We start from the raw sequence: 19,737 nt of genomic DNA on the forward strand, positions 1-19,737 counted from the left end.
CATCAGTACTATCCTTTTATTCAATGGCATAGTCAACATCAGTACTATCCTTTTATTCAATGGCATAGTCAACATCAGTACTATCCTTTTATTCAATGGTATAGTCAACATCAATACTATCCTTTTATTCAATGGCAGTCAACATCAGTACTATCCTTTATTCAAGGGCATAGTCAACATCAGTACTATCCTTTATTTAATGGCATAGTCAACATCAGTACTATCCTTTTATTCAATGGCATAGTCAACATCAGTACTATCCTTTTATTCAATGGCATAGTCAACATCAGTACTATCCTTTATTCAATGGCATAGTCAACATCAGTACTATCCTTTATTCAATGGCATAGTCAACATCAATACTATCCTTTTATTCAATGGCATAGTCAACATCAGTTTTATCATTATATTTTAACTTTACACTGCAGTAAATGCCTTGTAATTAGGACTCATTTTTATTCTACATGTTATGACATACATTTACGCAAAATTAATTATTTTTGTTAAAACAATTAATTCGAATGAAATTAACACACAAAGCCACAATTTAGTTCCTCCGCAACTGCACGAACATGCATATTTTTCTGTTTCAGAACACTGCCGAAGAGGTACAGCTGGATCTGCCTTCTCAAGTCACTGTGAAAATGTAAATCTTGCAAAATGTACATGACATGATTAATACAACCTATTCCAGAAAGTGGGTTACACTTTATTTACGTTTTTCATACAGTTTGGCGTATTCCAGATTCTGGATTACAATTACAAGACTTAGGCTTAGGACCTGGCTTAGATGCAGAACAAATTCTGCAACATTTCAATCCATGAAATTCTTCTTTTCATGAAGAGGAGGGGAATGTCCGAGGCCCCAAATTGTAAGAAATACAGAGTTATTTGGAACACACACACACACACACACACACACCCCTCCTCTATGTTGAAATGATGAATGGTTGTTTGGACATTCCTGTCACCAGCGACACGTTTTCCGACAAAATTTGAAATCATTCACTTGTCAGAATACAAAAAATATTATCAATTAAAGATAATGTATTGTTGATAAGTCCATTCTTTATAAATAACAAAAGAATGACGTCACAGGTGTTGTGAGGTGACAGGAAATGCCAGCTTTGACGAACACTGTTCATATCTGAACACAGATTTTTCAGTTACTGACAAAAAATCAGTTTGCCGCAGTTACGAAAATACCATTTTTCATCTCAAATCCTATTTTTCTGAAAACGGTGTCTTGCTAGCGCCCAAGCAAATAAAGTGAAAACTGAAATTCCTAACCAATGAAAACTGTAATTGCGGTCAACCGTGTCCCACAAACGGACAATGGCCGATTTCTCCTTGGTCGCGACTGGATGACAGTAAACATGGGCTTGGTTTATCCTCGTAAATTGGAGTTTCTTAAACTTGTTTCCCCCCAAAACAAAATGTTCCGAGCTGAAGTCATGTATGCGAGTACAGAAACGTTCCTGAAGGACGAAAAGCATGCCCACCCATAACCGGATATGGAACAGTTTGTAACAGTGCTGTAACAAAAGAATATTTGCAGAGTTATTTTTGAGGTAATTTATTAAAGGTGTCTTTCTCAGAAAATCCACCAGCTGGTATTTTTCACAACTTAAAACGGTTTAGTTTTTCGCCGCTTTTAGCAATATTTAAGCAATATCACAACGAGGGACACCAGAATTGGGCTTTTCACATTGTACTTATGTGGAGAATCGAACCCGGGTCTTCGACGTGACAAGCAAACGCTTTAACACCTAGGCTACCCCTCCGCCCCGACATAAAACATACACGCGATATCACTTCATCTCATATTGACAGAACTGACAGGTGAAGCAGGAATAAAGAGTCTACAAAATGGTGAGGTATTGACAATGGTCGTCAGATCCTGGAGAAGGGGCAATTCTACGCAACAAATTCAAGCGCCATGGACAACGACACCTCCATATGACCTCAATATTTGTGTTGAGAAAATACAAAGTCTTAAATGTTGTACATGTTTAATCTCAAAATAGCACATATGGCATGTAAATTACAACAAAATAACATCATCACGTTCGCGGGATAACATACCCAGGTTATAACATCACTGAATGTTCACAAACATACCACCATGACAATAGCCAAAGCAGATAGCAAAAATATGGATGATTGTTTTTGTCTGAGGATGATGACATGAAACTTAACCTTGCTCTTGGCTGTGATTGTGATTGTGAGGAGAAAGCAATAATGCCAAGACTGACTGACTGAGTTTGGTTTTACGCCGCTTTTAGCAATATTCCTGCAACATCACGGCGGGGAACACCAGAAAAGGGCTTCACACATTGTACCCTTGTGGGGACTCGAACCCGGGTCTTCGGCGTGACGAGTCAACGCTTTAACCACTAGGCTACCCCACCGCCCCAATAATGCCAAGAGATAGGAAGTGTAACAAACTGCACTATCTTTAAAGGTAGGCCAGTTTGTCTGAGCTTTGAATCCCTGTTATTTCCTAGATATATCTGTAGCGCTGGTGTTTCCTAGATATATCTGTAGCCCTGTTCTTTCCTAGATATATTTGTAACGCTTGTGTTTCCCAGATATATCTGTAGTGCTGGTGTTTCCCAGATATATCTGTAGCGCTGGTGTTCCCCAGATATATCTGTAGCGCTGTTGTTTCCTAGATATATCTGTAGCGCTGGTGTTTCCCAGATATATCTGTAGTGCTGGTGTTTCCCAGATATATCTGTAGCCCTGTTGTTTCCTAGATATATCTGTAGCCCTGCTGTTTCCCAGATATATCTGTAGCCCTGCTGTTTCCCAGATATATCTGTAGCCCTGTTGCTTCCTAGATATATCTGTAGCCCTGCTGTTTCCCAGATATATCTGTAGCCCTGTTGTTTCCTAGATATATCTGTAGCCCTGCTGTTTCCTAGATATATCTGTAGCCCTGCTGTTTCCTAGATACATGGGCAATGCTGTTGTGTCCCGTATATATCTGTAGCTCTTGTGTCTCATATATATAGGGAATGCTGGTGTTTCCTAGATATATCTGTAGCCCTGTTGTTTCCTAGATATATCTGTAGCCCTGCTGTTTCCTAGATACATGGGCAATGCTGTTATGTTCCGTATATATCTGTAGCTCTTGTGTCTCATATATATAGGGAATGCTGGTGTTTCCTTGATATATCTGTATTCCCGGTGTTTCCTCGATATATTGGCAAGCTGGTGTTTCCTCGATATATTGGCAATGCTGGTGTTTCCTCGATATATCTGCATCCTTGGTGTTTCCTTGATAACTCTCTATTCCTGGTTTACAAGATTTATCCCTGGTGCTTCCCATATATATCTGCATGTGGTGTTTCCTAAATGTATCTGTATCCTTTGTGATTCCTAGAAATATCTGCATCAGTGTTTACAATATGTATCAGCATTGTCAGAGTTACTAAATATATCTGCATCAGTGTTTACAATATGTATCAGCATTGTCAGAGTTACGTGATATATCTGCATCGGTGTTTACAATATGTATCAGCATTGTCAGAGTTACGTGATATATCTGCATCGGTGTTTACAATATGTATCAGCATTGTCAGAGTTACGTGATATATCTGCATCAGTGTTTACAATATGTATCAGCATTGTCAGAGTTACGTGATATATCTGCATCAGTGTTTACAATATGTATCAGCATTGTCAGAGTTACGTGATATATCTGCATCGGTGTTTACAATATGTATCAGCATTGTCAGAGTTACGTGATATATCTGCATCAGTGTTTACAATATGTATCAGCATTGTCAGAGTTACTAGATATATCTGCACTTTCAGCTCAACAACAATAATACAGATCATGGAGACAATATGAACTGACAATAATTATTGTTACTAGGCAACATGTATGACCTTACTGACTAGGGATGGGCGATAATACCGGTCAAGCGGTATATTACAATTCAAACTTCACAATGTGATATGATGCGGTACACTTTCCGCGAACCGGTTCACCCGATACAATCGCCAATTTCCGTGATCATGATCAGTAATTTTCGTGATGAAGTAAAAATTACTAATAACATTTCTATTTCCTTTATATCATTATACATTAATAGTTTTGAGAATGAACCGGCTCTCGTTGTAGGGATAAACAAACCAAAATGGCGGACGCCGCTGCAGACGCTTCTACTCTATTTCCAATCTTTGGAGCAAAGTCTTCAATTTGGAAACATTTTCAATTGATCCCTTGTACAATCACATCTGAGTCCTGACAGTGGCCAGTGTCATTTTTTCAAAAGAAAGGAAACAGTAATTTTATTACCTTAAACCATCTGTTACACTTTCACAATATATTGCAATACATGTTACAATACGCCAACACATATCACAATATATCGCAATATGAAAATTTTGGCAATACCCAACCCTATTATACTGACATCACACTTATTCTTTAACGTAAAATGCCTCGGAATAACTAAAACACACTAGCAGATAGTTGACACGGTATTGCCAACATTTCAAATCTTTACTGAACATAGAATTTTACTTGTCAGCTTCAACTAAATGAGAACACAGTCTACTCTTCCTTCTCAGATCATCAAAACTACCATTGGGAGTTAATACCGAACTCTGGGTAGGATTACTGTAAGAAGACAGAATATGCCAAGTCTGTGATTACCATAGCGTTGAAGACGAATACCATTTGTGTCACATTTGCCCAGTTTATGATACTTTAAGACCTTTACATGTACCAAAACACTGTCTTGCAAATGTTAACATCGCTGTTTACTATAAATTATTCTCCTGTACAAATAATACTATCCTTCATAACTTTGCACAATTTGTAAAACTTGCACTTCTTAAAAGAAAGACAATCCTTGATGCTTAATCTCGCCAAAAATGTATACATTGGTGTACATGGGGCGATGGCCTTTATACTGGAATAAACAATTGAATTGAATTAAGGAGCAGTTTTCAAAACAATTCATATCAGAAGGATGAAAATATCAACACAAAAATTCCAATTGAAAGTTTCTTTGTGATTTGCCAAAACAAATTTGATTTGGGAAAAATTATTTTAAAAAGAAACATGACCAATGGGAGGTTTGAAAATAAAATTGCAACACATTTTATTCATAGTATTTTATATCAATTTATATACGTAAAGTTGTATATAACAATTTATATTTATTCCAACAGCAAAGAAGTTGTTTTTTTCCTCATTTTATTTCTTTTTGTTGATGAAATCAAAATACAATAGCTTTACATTAATATTTAAATTTTCACAATTCAATTTTAAGTCGAAGTTGAAAAAAAGAATCTTGCCTAAAAATACATATGAGTGTTGTCTGTGTTAAATCTGAATATATAAAAACAATGTTTATTCCTAATTACACTTTTGGGTTATCATAAAAGTATGAACTTGTTTTGGAGTTTCAATCAACAGTATATCCCATATTATTTGCCCTTGTTTACTATTTCTTCAGTCGCAGAAAGCACAAGATGTACACAAAACAGACATTCAGAGAAAACAGACATTCAGACGAAACATTCTCAAGATACGTGTCCCCGAAAATAACTGCAACAACAACCAACAGAACTGGACATTATTATGATTGTCTAACATTCTTTTGGTCCTTCGGATATCAGCGTTCTGACTGTCTGAGTTCCTGCTGTTCAGATGTCCAGGTCTTCATCAGGGTCTTCCTCATCAAAGTCATCTGCATCATCGGGCTGATAGAAGATCTTCCCTCCTCCCTGCGGCTCAGACTTCGCCCTGGAAGCAACAGAGTGAGAGACATTTTACAAAACACACAACTCAAACTGATGTGCTGGTTTTCCCCAACACTCAAACCTCATTAAAATCCAACTATTTAAATTCAGACCTTTTAATCACTTAATCACATCTTTTAAATTTAATCACTCCAAGTAATAAAAATCAGATGTATTAAAATCCAAATGTATAATTATTCAACCTCATCAAATCAGATCTTTCACACTCCTCTCAAGCAGATGTGAGTGTGTGAGCGTGTGTACAAGAGTGTGAGTATATAATAGCATGAGTGCATATGTGTGTGTGTGTAGAAGAGTGTGTATGTGTGCGAGCATGTGAGTGGTGTAATAACTGCCCCAACCCATCTCCATAATAAAGCAAAAAAATTCTACTTAAATGACTGAGTTTAGTTTCATGCCGCACTAACCAATATTCCAGCTATATGGCGGCGGTCTGTAAAAAATCGAGTCTGGACCAGACAATCCAGTGATCAACAGCATGAGCATCAATCTGCACAATTGGGAACCGATGGCATGTGTCAAAAAAGTCTGCGAGCCTGACCACCCGATCCCGTTAGTCGCTTCTTACGACAAGCATGGGTTACTGAAGATCAATTCTAACCCGGATCTTCACGAGCACTTCTACTTAAAGAAGCTGCCATCAATACATGACACCAGAACCTACCCTTCGTTATCCTTAATGTAGGGCAGCTTCACCTGGCTTCTTGCTGCCTTCTCGCTGTCCGTCAGACTCAGGTTGAACGGCAGGTTTGCTGCAGGATCAGCCTGTAATGTTTAGCTTCTTGTTAGACAACTTGTTTAGATTAAACAATTATCAATCCAGGATTGAACAAGTAAAGGTGCAAAAAGGGCTGTCAATCATCACCTGATGACCTTCATCTTTGATTCATGGTTCCCTGGGTAATGTTGCACTGCCGCTTCACTGACAGTAATAATGGCTGCACAATGGCTGCACAATAGTGATCTCTACTACAAGGCTACATGCCATATATTTACCGAAACAAAATCCAAGAATTGGTGATGTGAAATGGGGTTTAACGTCACACTTAAGAATATTTCCCTCATATGACAACATGCATGCATGTGTATGTGTGGCTGCCTGTACTAGCCGGGACTTAAGTACTAGCTCACTGAGAGACCATGCCACAGTGAAGCATGAATACCCCACTCACACACATTATACTGACTCTGAGCCGACCAGTCCTTGTACCCATTAATGCCGAACGCCAGGCAGGGATCACAAGTACCATATTTTATAGTCTTCTGGTGTGACGCGGTCGGGGAACGAACCTGCAACCTTCCTCTCACCGGGCGGACACTTTAACAACTACACCATGGATGGTTAGGATGTTTTCCTAGCATGTTCATTAAATTTAAAGCAAAATAATGCCCATCAGTACTTTTTAAGAAGGAAATGTCATCAGAAAAATGAGACATGGGTTAATGAACCCTCATTGTTTGTTTATATTCCCTGAGCCTGAAGGGAAAATTAACAGCAACATAAAGGGTGCATTAACCGATGGGCCCCAAGGACCAGTGAACAGTGTATTTATCTTACTGAACACCTCATTGTTTATTTTGAACTGTTTGAATCCCAGGTATCTGATCATAATAAGGAGTACCAGAGTTCGGCTATTAGCCAATAATAGGATTTCAGATGACATAGAATCTAGCAGACGACAAGAAAAAGAAATTTAGAGTTAACTCCCTTCCATCGATTTGCATTTGCAAAACATCTGTAATTTCCGCACATCATACATGACTTAATTATTCGAGATAAAGAATTACTAACATGAAATACCAAATGAATTCCCACAGTTTGGCATTCCCAGCATGTAATGAAGGAAAGGTTTTAGATTGTTCAGTTCTGCTATTACAGACAGAAGGATTAACAGATGCTTTGTTTGACAAAGAAACTAATTATGGGAAATAACAATGAGAAAAGCTCACACTACCCTTATTTAAAATGAATTACTTCAATAAATTGAGAATCAACGGACAAAAATATTTCTGTATTGATCAGAACATCCATGTTGTGAAACATAACAAAAACCAGTGCTATGACACTGTAGCTCACTTAAATATGTAGTCGATGTTTGATTATGATGTCATCATTAAGGGAACTAATGACATCACAATGGTCTGCCTAACATTGTGAAGCAATTCAACAATATCTCCTAAAACTCTGACAGTGATCAGATACACACTATGAGGCCCATTACCTGTGAGACAGTGCGCCATCACAATAGTGAAGGTCGGCGAGGCCTCACACACCTCCATCACTACCTCCCCCCAATCCCCCTTACCTGTGAGACAGAGTCCGGCATCACCATAGTGAAGGTGGGCGCAGCCTCACACACCTCCATCACTCCTTCAGGAGGAACCTGTCTCTATTACCTGTGAGACAGTGCGCCATCACAATAGTGAAGGTGGACGCGGCCTCACACACCTCCATCACTACCTCCCCCCAATCCCCCTTACCTGTGAGACAGAGTCCGGCATCACCATAGTGAATGTGGGCTCGGCCTCACACACCTCCTTCAGGAGGAACTTGTCATCCATGTTGAAGTTTTCTACCTGACAAATACAGACAGACACATTTACGAACAAGAACTCAGGTACACGAAACGTAAAAAGCTACGACTGTCCAAAATCGGGTTATGAATACACAATGCATTAAGAAAGTGCTCAAACGTAACACATGTTATATTCAGGATTACCCTTTCTCTGTAAAATACAGATTCTAGTACTTTAGTTAGGTTGGATTTTCATCCAAGAGCTAACAAACGATCTGGAATCTGTACTTTACTGAGAAAGGGTAATCCCGAATCTATCGGGTGGTAGAGCAATACCATATGTTCACGGGGCAGAATATTTGTCTGATGAACCTGTATGTTTATCTGGTGGTAAAACAATACTGTATACAGTCGTGCCCCGTTTATCCGAACATCAGATATCCGGAAAACTCGCCTTCCGAACGAAAATTCATTAAAACGAATTCACAATCTTAATGAATAAATAAAATACTGCTGTATTATTTCTTTCCGAGTCGTTTCATGGTAATCTGTTTTGTATCAAACCATCTGTCATGTGACCAATTTCCATTGCGGCCACAACACACATTGCTGTTTTCGCTAATTCGGCGATGGGATTTGGCTCATTATTTAATCATGTTTTGGGAAATCCATTACAGCGACAGTTAAGTATGATTCTTTATGCTACTATCAGTCGTCATTTTAAGATTCCTGTAGATTTCTGTTTTCAAAAGCGCGAAAATAAAACCTGCGCGAAATATAATACGTTTACAGTATTTGTTATTTGTTGATCAATCAATCAATAAAGAATACGTCCGAGGCTTATTATGTTTGTTTGTTTGTCTTTTTCCATATGGTCCCCGGTTCAGATATCCGAAAATTCGTTTATCCGAACAATTTAAAGAAAAACACAAGTGTTCGGATAAACGGGGCACGACTGTATTCATGGGGGCAGTCTATTTCACTGATGAACCTGTTCCCGAAACCAGTACATTTTGTTACCATCATACCACTTTCATGACTTTGCCAGACGCCCGCTGGTGCACAATGCAGCAGGAGTGCTGGAAGTCACATGACTTGCATGGCGACAGTTTAATGACGGTTGTCGCCATATGTTCTATGAGTCCAACAGTTGTGTCGTCATGGAGATCACGATGTACTAGACACACGGTCTGGGAGATCTCACAATCTGAAAATTAAAATTGTCGATTAAAAGAGGTACACAACATGAAAATGTTTCCAAGGTATTCTACTTTCATGACAAGATCAACTAGATAAAAAACATAGATGATGATAATAATAATAATAAACTTTCTTATACAGTGCAAAACTCAAAACTCTGTCTTTTTGTGTTTCTCTTTTTTCCTCACTTATAAAAATTTCTTTTCTGACCATCGTCCTGATGAAGGAAAACTCGTACCTTTAATTTTGGCACTCCTTACTGCATGTAGGTTCTGGCATGTGTAAGGTGGGGGTCGGTTCAAGATGTGTAGAGTCAGCGAGTCTATCACAAGTCCCACACACTTAATCCCAGGGGAAATAACACCTTCAACAATCTTGAGAAATTCCCCATCAATAGAGGGTGACCCCCCACGCTGCCATCCCAATGGGTCATCGCTGCAGTCAACAATCTCAACTCTGAAAAATTAATATAACTGCATCATCTTGGGACAATTCATCTGGTTGCAATATCAAACAGAGTTATGTCCCCTGGACTGTCTGATCATGTGGTTTTAGATCAGTTGGTAGTCCACAATGTCCAAGCAACCTTGATCCTGGACAAAGGGACCGTTCATAATTTAGGGCGGGGGTGGGGGTTGGGGGTGTGGGGTGGCATGTGATGATGCTTTTATGGAGAAGCATGAACATTGTGAATGACCCTCCTAACATTTATGTACAAAGTAAGTGACCCTACTGCATGTCATGTACAAAATCAATGACCCTCCCCTCCCCAGAGGTACAGATAAGCTGCGTATCTGCGTAAATTACACAAATATGTATGTGAAAACTCAATTCCTATTAAGTCTATTGTGTACAAGTACACTTGATTTTTTGTAAATACTAAATAAATTTGATCTTGCATGCGTACACACAAAAGTGTCAAATCTTAGCTTGCGTACCAGTGGATAGGTAACATAGGTATACTGAGAGGCTAAATTTCAGGACATGAACTTGGCAACATGCAGTCTTTCCTATCGTTTCTCATACTATAGATCAACTATAGATAACAAACATGTGAACCAACATTTAAACTTAATCATATTTTTACGATTTATGGAAAATGGCAAAATACCCAATTGAGTTTATGTGAGGTGGGTACAATTTATTTGGTTACTCAAAGGAAAATTAGGATACCCAAAAGAGATGAACACAAGTGAGTACACAACTCAATGACCATTGATGACCCAAAAAGTTATCTGTAGCTCTGCCTCCCCATAATTTTTAAGCACAATTATTAATATTATTTATGTACAAAATTGCTGACACCCTCCCTTCCCCCCTTACACGTACAAAATCGATGACCCCCTACCTCCCCAGAACAAAATGGCTGACCCCTTTAAAATCATCATCTCCCCATCCCCCCACCCAAGCTATAAATTATGAATAGTACCTAACATCTAGTCTCTGAAATGAACATATTTTACATGAAAACAAACAATTCTACAACTGTGTTAAAAAAATATACAAAAGAGACTTTCCTCATTTTCAGAGACTAAATATATCAGATGAGCTATAATTGCTTGGAATTTCAAATATAAGTGTACAATTGTCTGGGAGAGAGGTGGAGTGAGTCTCACCATGTGCAAATACTAAACACAAATGACAGCTAGAGAGTAACTGAAAATTCAAACTCTGTCCTAGCCTGTGTATTCAGCAGATTTGTACAGACCCTAAACTGTGGTAATCTAAACTTGCCACATATTCTAGACTAGTCTGTCACACCGACCCTGAAGCAAGTATATCTAAGAAAGCAAGTCAAGAAAATGTTCCATGTCTACAGAAAGTCTGTGCTCCTTTTTTTATATTTATAATTTTGAACAACAAGGAGAGTTCTATGGATATACACCTTCTTTAATATGATATGAGCGACGTTTCGGTGTAGCTACTAACACCGTTATCAAGCAAATGATGTACAATACTAGATGCAAGGCATATTTATATACATAGTAAAGTTGAACAGTAAGTGATGATGTTTACACAATTAATGAGGTAGATGTACAAGGTGGTGGATGTTTACACAAGAGGCCAATAGTTACACAAACATAGTAAGCTATGGGGGATTAAGGGAGGAAGCCAGTTTTATGACAGACAGGAGAATAATAGGATTAAGATTGCTTGGTGATGAGTTGGTTGTAGGCAGTGGGGATGTAATATCCTTGGTCTCTGTTCATGGCCGGTTGGAGTCTCTTGATGTGAATGGCTTCTGGTAGCTTTCTGATCTTGTAGTGGGTGTGATTGCTGGTGATTACATTGATGCTGTTCCATAGGATGTTGTGGTCTGGGTGAGCTTGGGTGTGGTCAGAGATGGCGGATTTAGAGTCTTTCTTCTTCACAGAGGCTTGATGTTCTTTGATTCTTACAGGAAGGGGTCTTGAGGTTTCGCCAATGTACGAGTCGCCACAGTCACACTTTATGTGGTAAACTGTGCCTGAGGGGTCTTCTTTAGTTGTGGGGGTTGGTCTGCCATTGGCTTTTAGGAGGTTCTGTATAGTAGTACCTCACATCAAGAGACTCCAACCGGCCATGAACAGAGACCAAGGATATTACATCCCCACTGCCTACAACCAACTCATCACCAAGCAATCTTAATCCTATTATTCTCCTGTCTGTCACATCACTGGCTTCCTCCCTTAATCCCCCATAGCTTACTATGTTTGTGTAACTATTGGCCTCTTGTGTAAACATCCACCACCTTGTACATCTACCTCATTAATTGTGTAAACATCACTTACTGTTCAACTTTACTATGTATATAAATATGCCTTGCATCTAGTATTGTACATCATTTGCTTGATAACGGTGTTAGTAGCTACACCGGAACGTCGCTCATATCATATTAAAGAAGGTGTATATCCATAGAACTCTCCTTTTGTTCATCACACCACCTTCTAAATGCCACTTAAACAAATTTATAATTTTAATTTAAAAACTTTTATTTTCTGTAAAATATTTTCATTTCAGAAACTAGCTGTCAGTCTAATACTAGATATGCATCCATGGGTTGAAATGGCTATATTTGTTTCTGGGTCTGCATAACAGACTACCTTGATTTAAACACAATAAAAAACTAATCAGCCACATGTGCAAAGGAAGGAATTGGTGCAGGGTGAACCTGGTAGGTTCGTGAGTGAGTGAATGAGAGAGTTTAGTTTTACGCCGCACTCAGCAATATTCCAGCTCTGTGGCGGCGGTCTGTAAATAATCGAGTCTGGACCAGACAATCCAGTGATCAACAGCATGAGCATCGATTTGCACAATTGGGAACCGATGACGTGTCAACCAAGTCAGCGAGCCTGACCACCCGATCCTGTTAGTCGCCTCTTACGACAAGCATGGGCTACTGAAGACACATTCTATTACTTTTACAGTCGGGTGTATCCATGTATGAAGGTGTGTGTTTGATGGAGTGAGTGAGTGAGTTTAGTTTTACGCCGCACTCAGCAATATTCCAGCTATATGGCGGCGGTCTGTAAATAATCGAGTCTGGACCAGACAATCCAGTGATCAACAGCATGAGCATCGATCTGCGCAATGGGGAACCGATGACATGTGTCAACCAAGTCAGCAAAACTGACCACCCGATCCCGTTAGTCGCCTCTTACGACAAGATAGTCGCCTTTTTATGGCACGCACATGGGTTGCTGAAGACCTATTCTACCCCGGATCTTCACGGGTCGTGTGTTTGATGGAAGTGGTTTCAGGGACGGTGGGGTCAGGTTGGCAGGTGTGCATTTGTAACCCCACTCTGACACAGCACACTGACTCCAAGTCTAGCAATCCCTGTTTTACTCCTTTGATGCCAACCACAGGGTAACAATTGATACCTCTTATTATCTTGTAATATGACACAGCCAGGTGATCAAACCACAGCCATTACAAAATCCAGAGGTGCCAACCCTTGTCAGTTCCAAATAGAAACATTGCGTGGGGAAAAATAATATTTTCAGGAAAATACACATCACAGGTGATGTTCTTAACAGTAATATCATGCTTCTTAGTGTAAGGGTATAGGGGTAAGAACTGTAGTATGCGAGTTAACTATTACAAATTCTACTTTTGTACGCTTATAATTTTGTTTATATGTTTTTTCATAACAGCAATGTATATTATATGTCATGAATAAATTTAAAAAAAAAAAAAAAAAAAAAAAATCTACTTAGCCCTCCAGCTTATAGTTAGTTTGAAGCGTTTTCGATAAATTTCCATGTATAACCTTAGAATCAGATATCTTGAGTGTTTTAACAGATGGAAGTGTCATCATGGTTATTTATGATGTTTCTGCCATAGAATCACCAATATTTAGGTCTTGATAATTTCAAATTATCACATGCATAAATGATGTAAATGCACACTTTCATTGAGATGATCATACTGACAAAACTTCGGGTATAAAATCGTAATGAATACAAAATTTCATCTAGGTTGGCAACTCTGCATCATCTTGGAAGACATTTATCCACTTGACCATGGAGGCAGTTCGGAAAGCTTGATAAACCACAGACTTGTTTTTTAAAGGGCCACCATGATTATAGTGAATTATGCCTGGCTGGACAAAAGAACATTCACTCACCTCTGTTGAAGGTCTTCAGGAAGAGTATCTCTAAAGTACCTTGACGGCTTTTCATATGTTATTAAAACAACCTTTTCCAGCCTGAAAATGAAATAAAACAAAGAACAGGGCTCGATTTAAGAGATGTTAACCTACTTGCACCAGGTGCAACCTAAGATAAAGACCCAGTTGCACCAGCCAAATTCCAGTTGCAACGTAGTGTGTTAAAATGTTTCGGTGCACATAAACCTTAATCAGTGATGTAGTACCCATGAAGCCATAGCAACACTGAGACACAGCTGATCCCTGTGTACAAGAGCTGTCATAGGCGAGACATGTATATGAATAGCAATGTTTCATTGCCATAGCTATTCAAAGTTTAGAAGAAAAAAGGGCTGGCATATTTATGCATATGTTTGATTTATTGTTGATTTATTGTTCAAAAATTCACTTGCACCTTGTGCAAGATAGACTCATAGCTAGGTTGCACAAAACTAGAAATGGTGGTAGAAAAGTAGGAACAGTGTATGAAACAAAACAAAACAAAGCAGAGTGATGCAGAAGTATATATATATAAATATGGATATCAGTGCATCAAACTGAAATGAATGTAACTTTATCTTATGAAGACATGATTGTAATAAGTAAACTTACAACATTCCTTTGCATGCTTTTTAATAAATTAATACCATTTTTTATCTGCTCAATTCCGATGATCATGGTTATGCATTTCCTTGAACTTCAACCTTTCTGTTTTACCCTGATGTTTTACCCTGATGTTTTACAATGAAAATATACGTGTTGGTCAAGTTGGGAAAAGGAATTTAATTGCCCTTTGGCACTTGGGCAAAGAATGAAGACTGTTGGTATTAACATGATTAAGTTTGAAACTAATGTAACTGAAAGATGATGCATATAGTGTGTTTGTAAACTGGAGATGAATAACTTTCTTCACTCTGCAATTCTGTACATCTGTCCATAGATGTTGTTTCAGTTGTAACACATGATATACTTGGGATTACACTTTCTCAGTAAAGTACAGATTTTGGGCACATAGAATCTGGAACTGGTATGACAGTGATTACCATAAATAATTGAGATCTTTAATAATAAAACTTTCTCACCTTTGAGCAAGGCAGTTGACAACACTGAGGATGACATGACGTCCTGGCAGATCACAGCTATCTGAAACAACGTTGCAAGACCCTCTTTATCTCTCGTGCTTCTATCACAAGTTACTTGATATTTCATAATGAACAACCTGTGGATAAGCATAAATTCAACAGTAAAATCTGTGAAAATTGTTATCTTGTTTACAGGCAAACAGCATTTGTCTTCATTTAATGTAACTTAAAATAAGGTGGAAATAATATTGTCATTTGTTATTGTTTGCACTCAACAATATTCCCGCAATATCATGTATCTGGCGGTCTAACCATTGAAGTGGTCAGATAACGATTAATCAATGTTAATCACTTCAGGTAATGCACCCTTCAGAAGGGAATATACTGCACACGATGTACAATCTGCAACTCGGCTTCACAGCTGAATAAACTAAACACAATGTCGACATGATCATGATGGACGAGGACTCCGTTCAAGAGAAAGCCTCGGAATCGTGCAAATGGTGACAAATTTGCTAAAGCGATATTCAATCGGATTCGTCCAGATTTCAGTATCAGATTCGTCGAGATTACAGCATCCGGACTCCATATAATTTCGGGAGCTAGTACATGTAACTGAACACTGTACCTTCAATTAAAACCAGTGGAGATCTTTCCTGTCCCCTCAGGATGTCGCCCAGCATGGCTGAATGTAACACTCCCACACAATCTGTGCCAAGTTTACATCATGACAGCAATCGATAATAATTCACGCCTTCTGTGGAGGCCGCCATTTTGTAACTCCGCACTCACGGTATATACTAAAGTATTAACTGTCAGGCGAAATAAGCTTCAACAAATTCAGCAGCACAAATGATGGTGATATCTGTATTTATCTGGGCATTGAGATCTGGGCCTCCTTTCACAAAGCACTTACTTAAGGTTTAACTTCCAGTCAGGTTAAAGGTTGTAAGGTTAACCTTAGTAAAGGTTGCTTCGTGAAAGGACCTCCTGGCCTTTTTCCTGACTAAGTATCTAGATAGGCCTTCTGGCTACCCACAAAATGATGAAAACTTTGAAGTTGTAAATACATCTAACCACCTCACAAATTAATAAGGTAGAACCGCTGAACGATTTAGCCATTAATATTCAGGAGAAATGAGGTAGTTGGGTACTTTGGTCAGGCAGAGTGAGTGAGTTTAGTTTTACGCCGCTTTTAGCAATATTCCAGCAATATCGAGGCGGGGGGCACCAGAAATGGACTTCACACTGTGAGCCATGTGGGGAATCGAACCCGGGTCATCGACGTGATGAGCGAACGCCTTAACCACTAGGTTACCCCCACCGTCCTTTGGCCGAGTAGAAAGCGCTTCCAGGGACCGGATGGTCGAGAGCGAAAGATCAACACGGCTCAAATCCATGTAAACAATGGAATAAACCGGATGGAACCGAATGAAACTGGAATCATCAGTGCCCGGCCCATGAAATCTCACCCCTTTCCACAAAGCATATACCTACATAAGTGCTTAAATGAGTAAGGAAACCACTGACAATGGTTTCCCTTTGACCAAACTCCTTCCCAGCGTGTGACACCTTCGTGATATATATCACCGCTGCCGTTAAGCTGGTTCACTTACGTAATATTTCACGTGGACGTCCGAATTGTCTTTCTCCAACATGTGGTGGTGGAATTGGGTTTAACGTCGTGCTTGAGAACATTTCGCTCATATGACGACGTGCATGCGTGTGTATGTGTATGTGCGGCTGCTTGTACTAGCCCAGACTTAAGCTGGTTTTATCGTGCTAGCCAACTGAGATACCATGCCGCAGTGAAGCATGAATACCCCACTCAGACACATTATACTGACTCCGAGCCGACCAGTCCTTGTTGTACCCATTAATGCCGAGCACCAGGCAGGGACCAACAAGTACCGTATTTTAACGTCCTTCTCCTACATGTGATTGGTTTTGTTCTAATATGGTTTTTGCATATGAGACCGTGGTCCAAAGGTATAATGTTCGGGTCTCTGGACGATGCTGTACAGACAAGAGTCACCAGGGCCAACTATGAATATCTTTTATTGGTGATGGGTGGTATGACTGTACCTGCCTGCATATAAGAATGAGAAGGTCTCCCACTGAGGGACAGGTACACACTCTCACATTTAACAACAAGTACAATACAATTAGGCCAATCATAGCAACATTGCATGAATATTACATTGCTACATCAATGCACAGTATGTGACTGTACCAACACATGTGCCAATTATGACTTTACATAACCAAAATGGAAAATTGTCATGGCCGACGCTAACAAGCACATGGCCATTGTTAAGTTTATAAATTGACTAGATATATAAATGTTAATTTAAATTAAAGTATGTTCTAGTTGATAGTTAATAGTTGATAATTGTAATAAGTGTTTTAACATGTTTAATAAATTTAGTAAACCTATGCCTAACTTATCTCCAACTGAAACTGAAAAGTTGACTCACCTGCATATAAGAATGAGAAGGTCTCCCAGTGAGGGACAGGTACACACTGAGGAACAATCTACAGGTGAGCAACAAGAAAACTATGGCAAACCAATAGGCCCAAGCACAGCCAAGAAGAGAATTGTTTGGCACAAGAAACCAATCAGTGGCAGGTAAGTAGCAATAAGGTGAGTCTACTTATAGAAAAGAAGAATTGAAGTGAATTGGGATGATTCCCAATTCAGAAAAAGAAGAGGGTGAAAATTAGAAGAACCGAGGAACCAAGATGGTGACCAGTGTTAGTAAACAATCAAGACCAGACAATGACATGACATGACATGACATGACTGCTATTACAGCACCCACATGGCACTTCAGGTAATTTCAATATTTTATAACAAGGTAGTTTGTTTTTGGTTTATTTATTTTATGTTTTTTTAATTTTTTTAATAAAATAAAATATGAATTAACATATGCCCAAACTATATACAAAATACCACACTTTGTTTTAGCACACGGCTACACATAGAGACACCAAAAGGGTAACGTGGTAGTCGGGAGTGGTGTCAGTCTTTCAAATAATCCATGGGCCAGCCGACTGTGATGCATAATCATCCCTACATCCGAATGCAGAGCCATATATGAGGTTCGTTTCGTTTCAGGACAAAGGGAGGGAATCGTGTTTGTTCACTAGTTATCTCCCTTGCCTGAATTCTGCACGATGTTTCTCTTTAAAGGTCACATGCAACATAAAACACAAATTTACAGATTCTGATACCTCTCGGTATTGACTTACAGATACAAATCATCACACATGCAAATTCAAAGTTGAAAAATAACGCGATGAAAAAAACCCCCGCGAAATCGGAGTTCAAACGATTCACTAAAAAAAACCTAGCTGGCGCAGCTTGGAAGGGGGATGTCCGGATTATAATGTCGTGAGTAGGAGTAGTCTAATCAAAACAAATAGTAAATAATCTACTCATTACATAAAAGAACCTTGTTAGGATCTAGATCTACTCAGCTATGTGTCAACCATTGAGGCGTTCGACATTTCAAGACGGAAAACCTTCGCTGGCGGTGAATACTCGGTGAAGGCTTTGATGTGAGCTATAATTTATAATGTTTTGTTGATATCTCACAGGCGCGAGCTTTTTATATGTTATGACAGTAGATTACCGATTTAACTGTTGATATAATTTCATTTGTCTATTTCACCACCCGTTCTTCTTTCCGAGTCACTTTCTCAGTTCGATACTTAAAAGCAATGTCATTATTTAGCGTTGACAGAATTTCTAACTGTTATATAGATATGCCGTTGTCACAGACAAAACTCAATGTCTGTTTTATTGACACCTATGTGTCTGCCTGCCAGTCTGCTGATGACAATATTCAATACACAATTTCGATCACTGACCACATGCAATTTGAACTTAACACCTATCAGGCTATACACCATAAACAAAACGCATTGATTTATGGCCCGAGTTCGGTCTCTGTCACATAATGTAATTACACAGACAGGCGGGATGTCTGTTTGCAAAATGTTATACACAAAAAATGAGCATGTATTTACAAAACCCAACATCTCTGTACACACACACACACACACACACACACAATGAGCCGTGAGGGCTTCGGCAAAGGAACCAGCCAATGAAAGGCTTTGTTACACTTGAGTGCACACCCACCCGCTCTGACTGGGTTCGATATCCCGGTTGCTTCGTTTCGAAATAATGCACTTTTGATTTGCGATTGTACGCTTATAATTTTGTTTATATGTCTTTTCATGATCAACAATGTATATTATACGTCATGAATAAGTGTTAATTGTGTTTTAATTATGTTCGATTTTTTGGTTGCATGTGACCTTTAAGCTTCACGCAACGTCGTCTCCAAAGGAGGTTAACCTGCTTAACTAATCGCATAACATGATTGAGAGTAATGTCCCTTTGGCCATACTTTTCCTCTCTGCAAATAACCCGGTTACTGTACACGGAGATGTGCACATTGTTCGTGGTGGTATTGATAAGCTTACGAGTGAGTGTGTGAGTTTTACAGTTTTAAAT

At 39.0% G+C, this 19,737-nt stretch overlaps 1 protein-coding gene across 2 annotated transcripts; it reads right to left on the reverse strand.

Annotated features, from left to right (window-relative positions):
* Positions 1–1,995: 1,995 nt before the first annotated feature.
* LOC124287185 (elongator complex protein 5-like) lies at positions 1,996–16,448 on the reverse strand. Of its 2 annotated transcripts, XM_046723676.1 has the most exons (9): positions 15,841–16,448; positions 15,213–15,273; positions 14,110–14,190; positions 9,739–9,956; positions 9,329–9,507; positions 8,320–8,361; positions 8,091–8,144; positions 6,449–6,549; positions 1,996–5,767 (listed from the first exon to the last, which is right to left on the reverse strand). In XM_046723676.1, the coding sequence occupies exons 1-9, from the start codon at positions 15,893–15,895 to the stop codon at positions 5,668–5,670; spliced, it is 891 nt and encodes a 296-aa protein (XP_046579632.1). In that variant the 5' UTR covers positions 15,896–16,448; the 3' UTR covers positions 1,996–5,667. The 2 variants fall into 2 exon arrangements, with proteins under 2 accessions (XP_046579632.1, XP_046579631.1); XM_046723675.1 differs by lacking the exon at positions 8,091–8,144 and having other exon boundaries at positions 8,266–8,361.
* Between the last annotated feature and the right edge of the window lie 3,289 nt (positions 16,449–19,737).

The sequence above is a fragment of the Haliotis rubra genome, unplaced genomic scaffold (assembly GCF_003918875.1).
Source record: "Haliotis rubra isolate DU_JTF1 unplaced genomic scaffold, ASM391887v1 Scf4, whole genome shotgun sequence".
In the NCBI taxonomy this organism is placed as follows: domain Eukaryota; kingdom Metazoa; phylum Mollusca; class Gastropoda; order Lepetellida; family Haliotidae; genus Haliotis; species Haliotis rubra.

Bases quoted from the DNA above. Each gene is read 5' to 3' on its own strand.
- LOC124287185 (XM_046723676.1), bottom strand. From the start codon at position 15,895: ATGCTGGGCGACATCCTGAGGGGACAGGAAAGATCTCCACTGGTTTTA. The intron at 15,274-15,840 runs GTACAGTGTTCA...ACGTTGTTTCAG, and splicing joins TCCACTGGTTTTAATTGAAG to ATAGCTGTGATCTGCCAGGA. The intron at 9,957-14,109 runs GTGAGTGAATGT...TTAATTTTTCAG, and splicing joins CCTGAAGACCTTCAACAGAG to AGTTGAGATTGTTGACTGCA.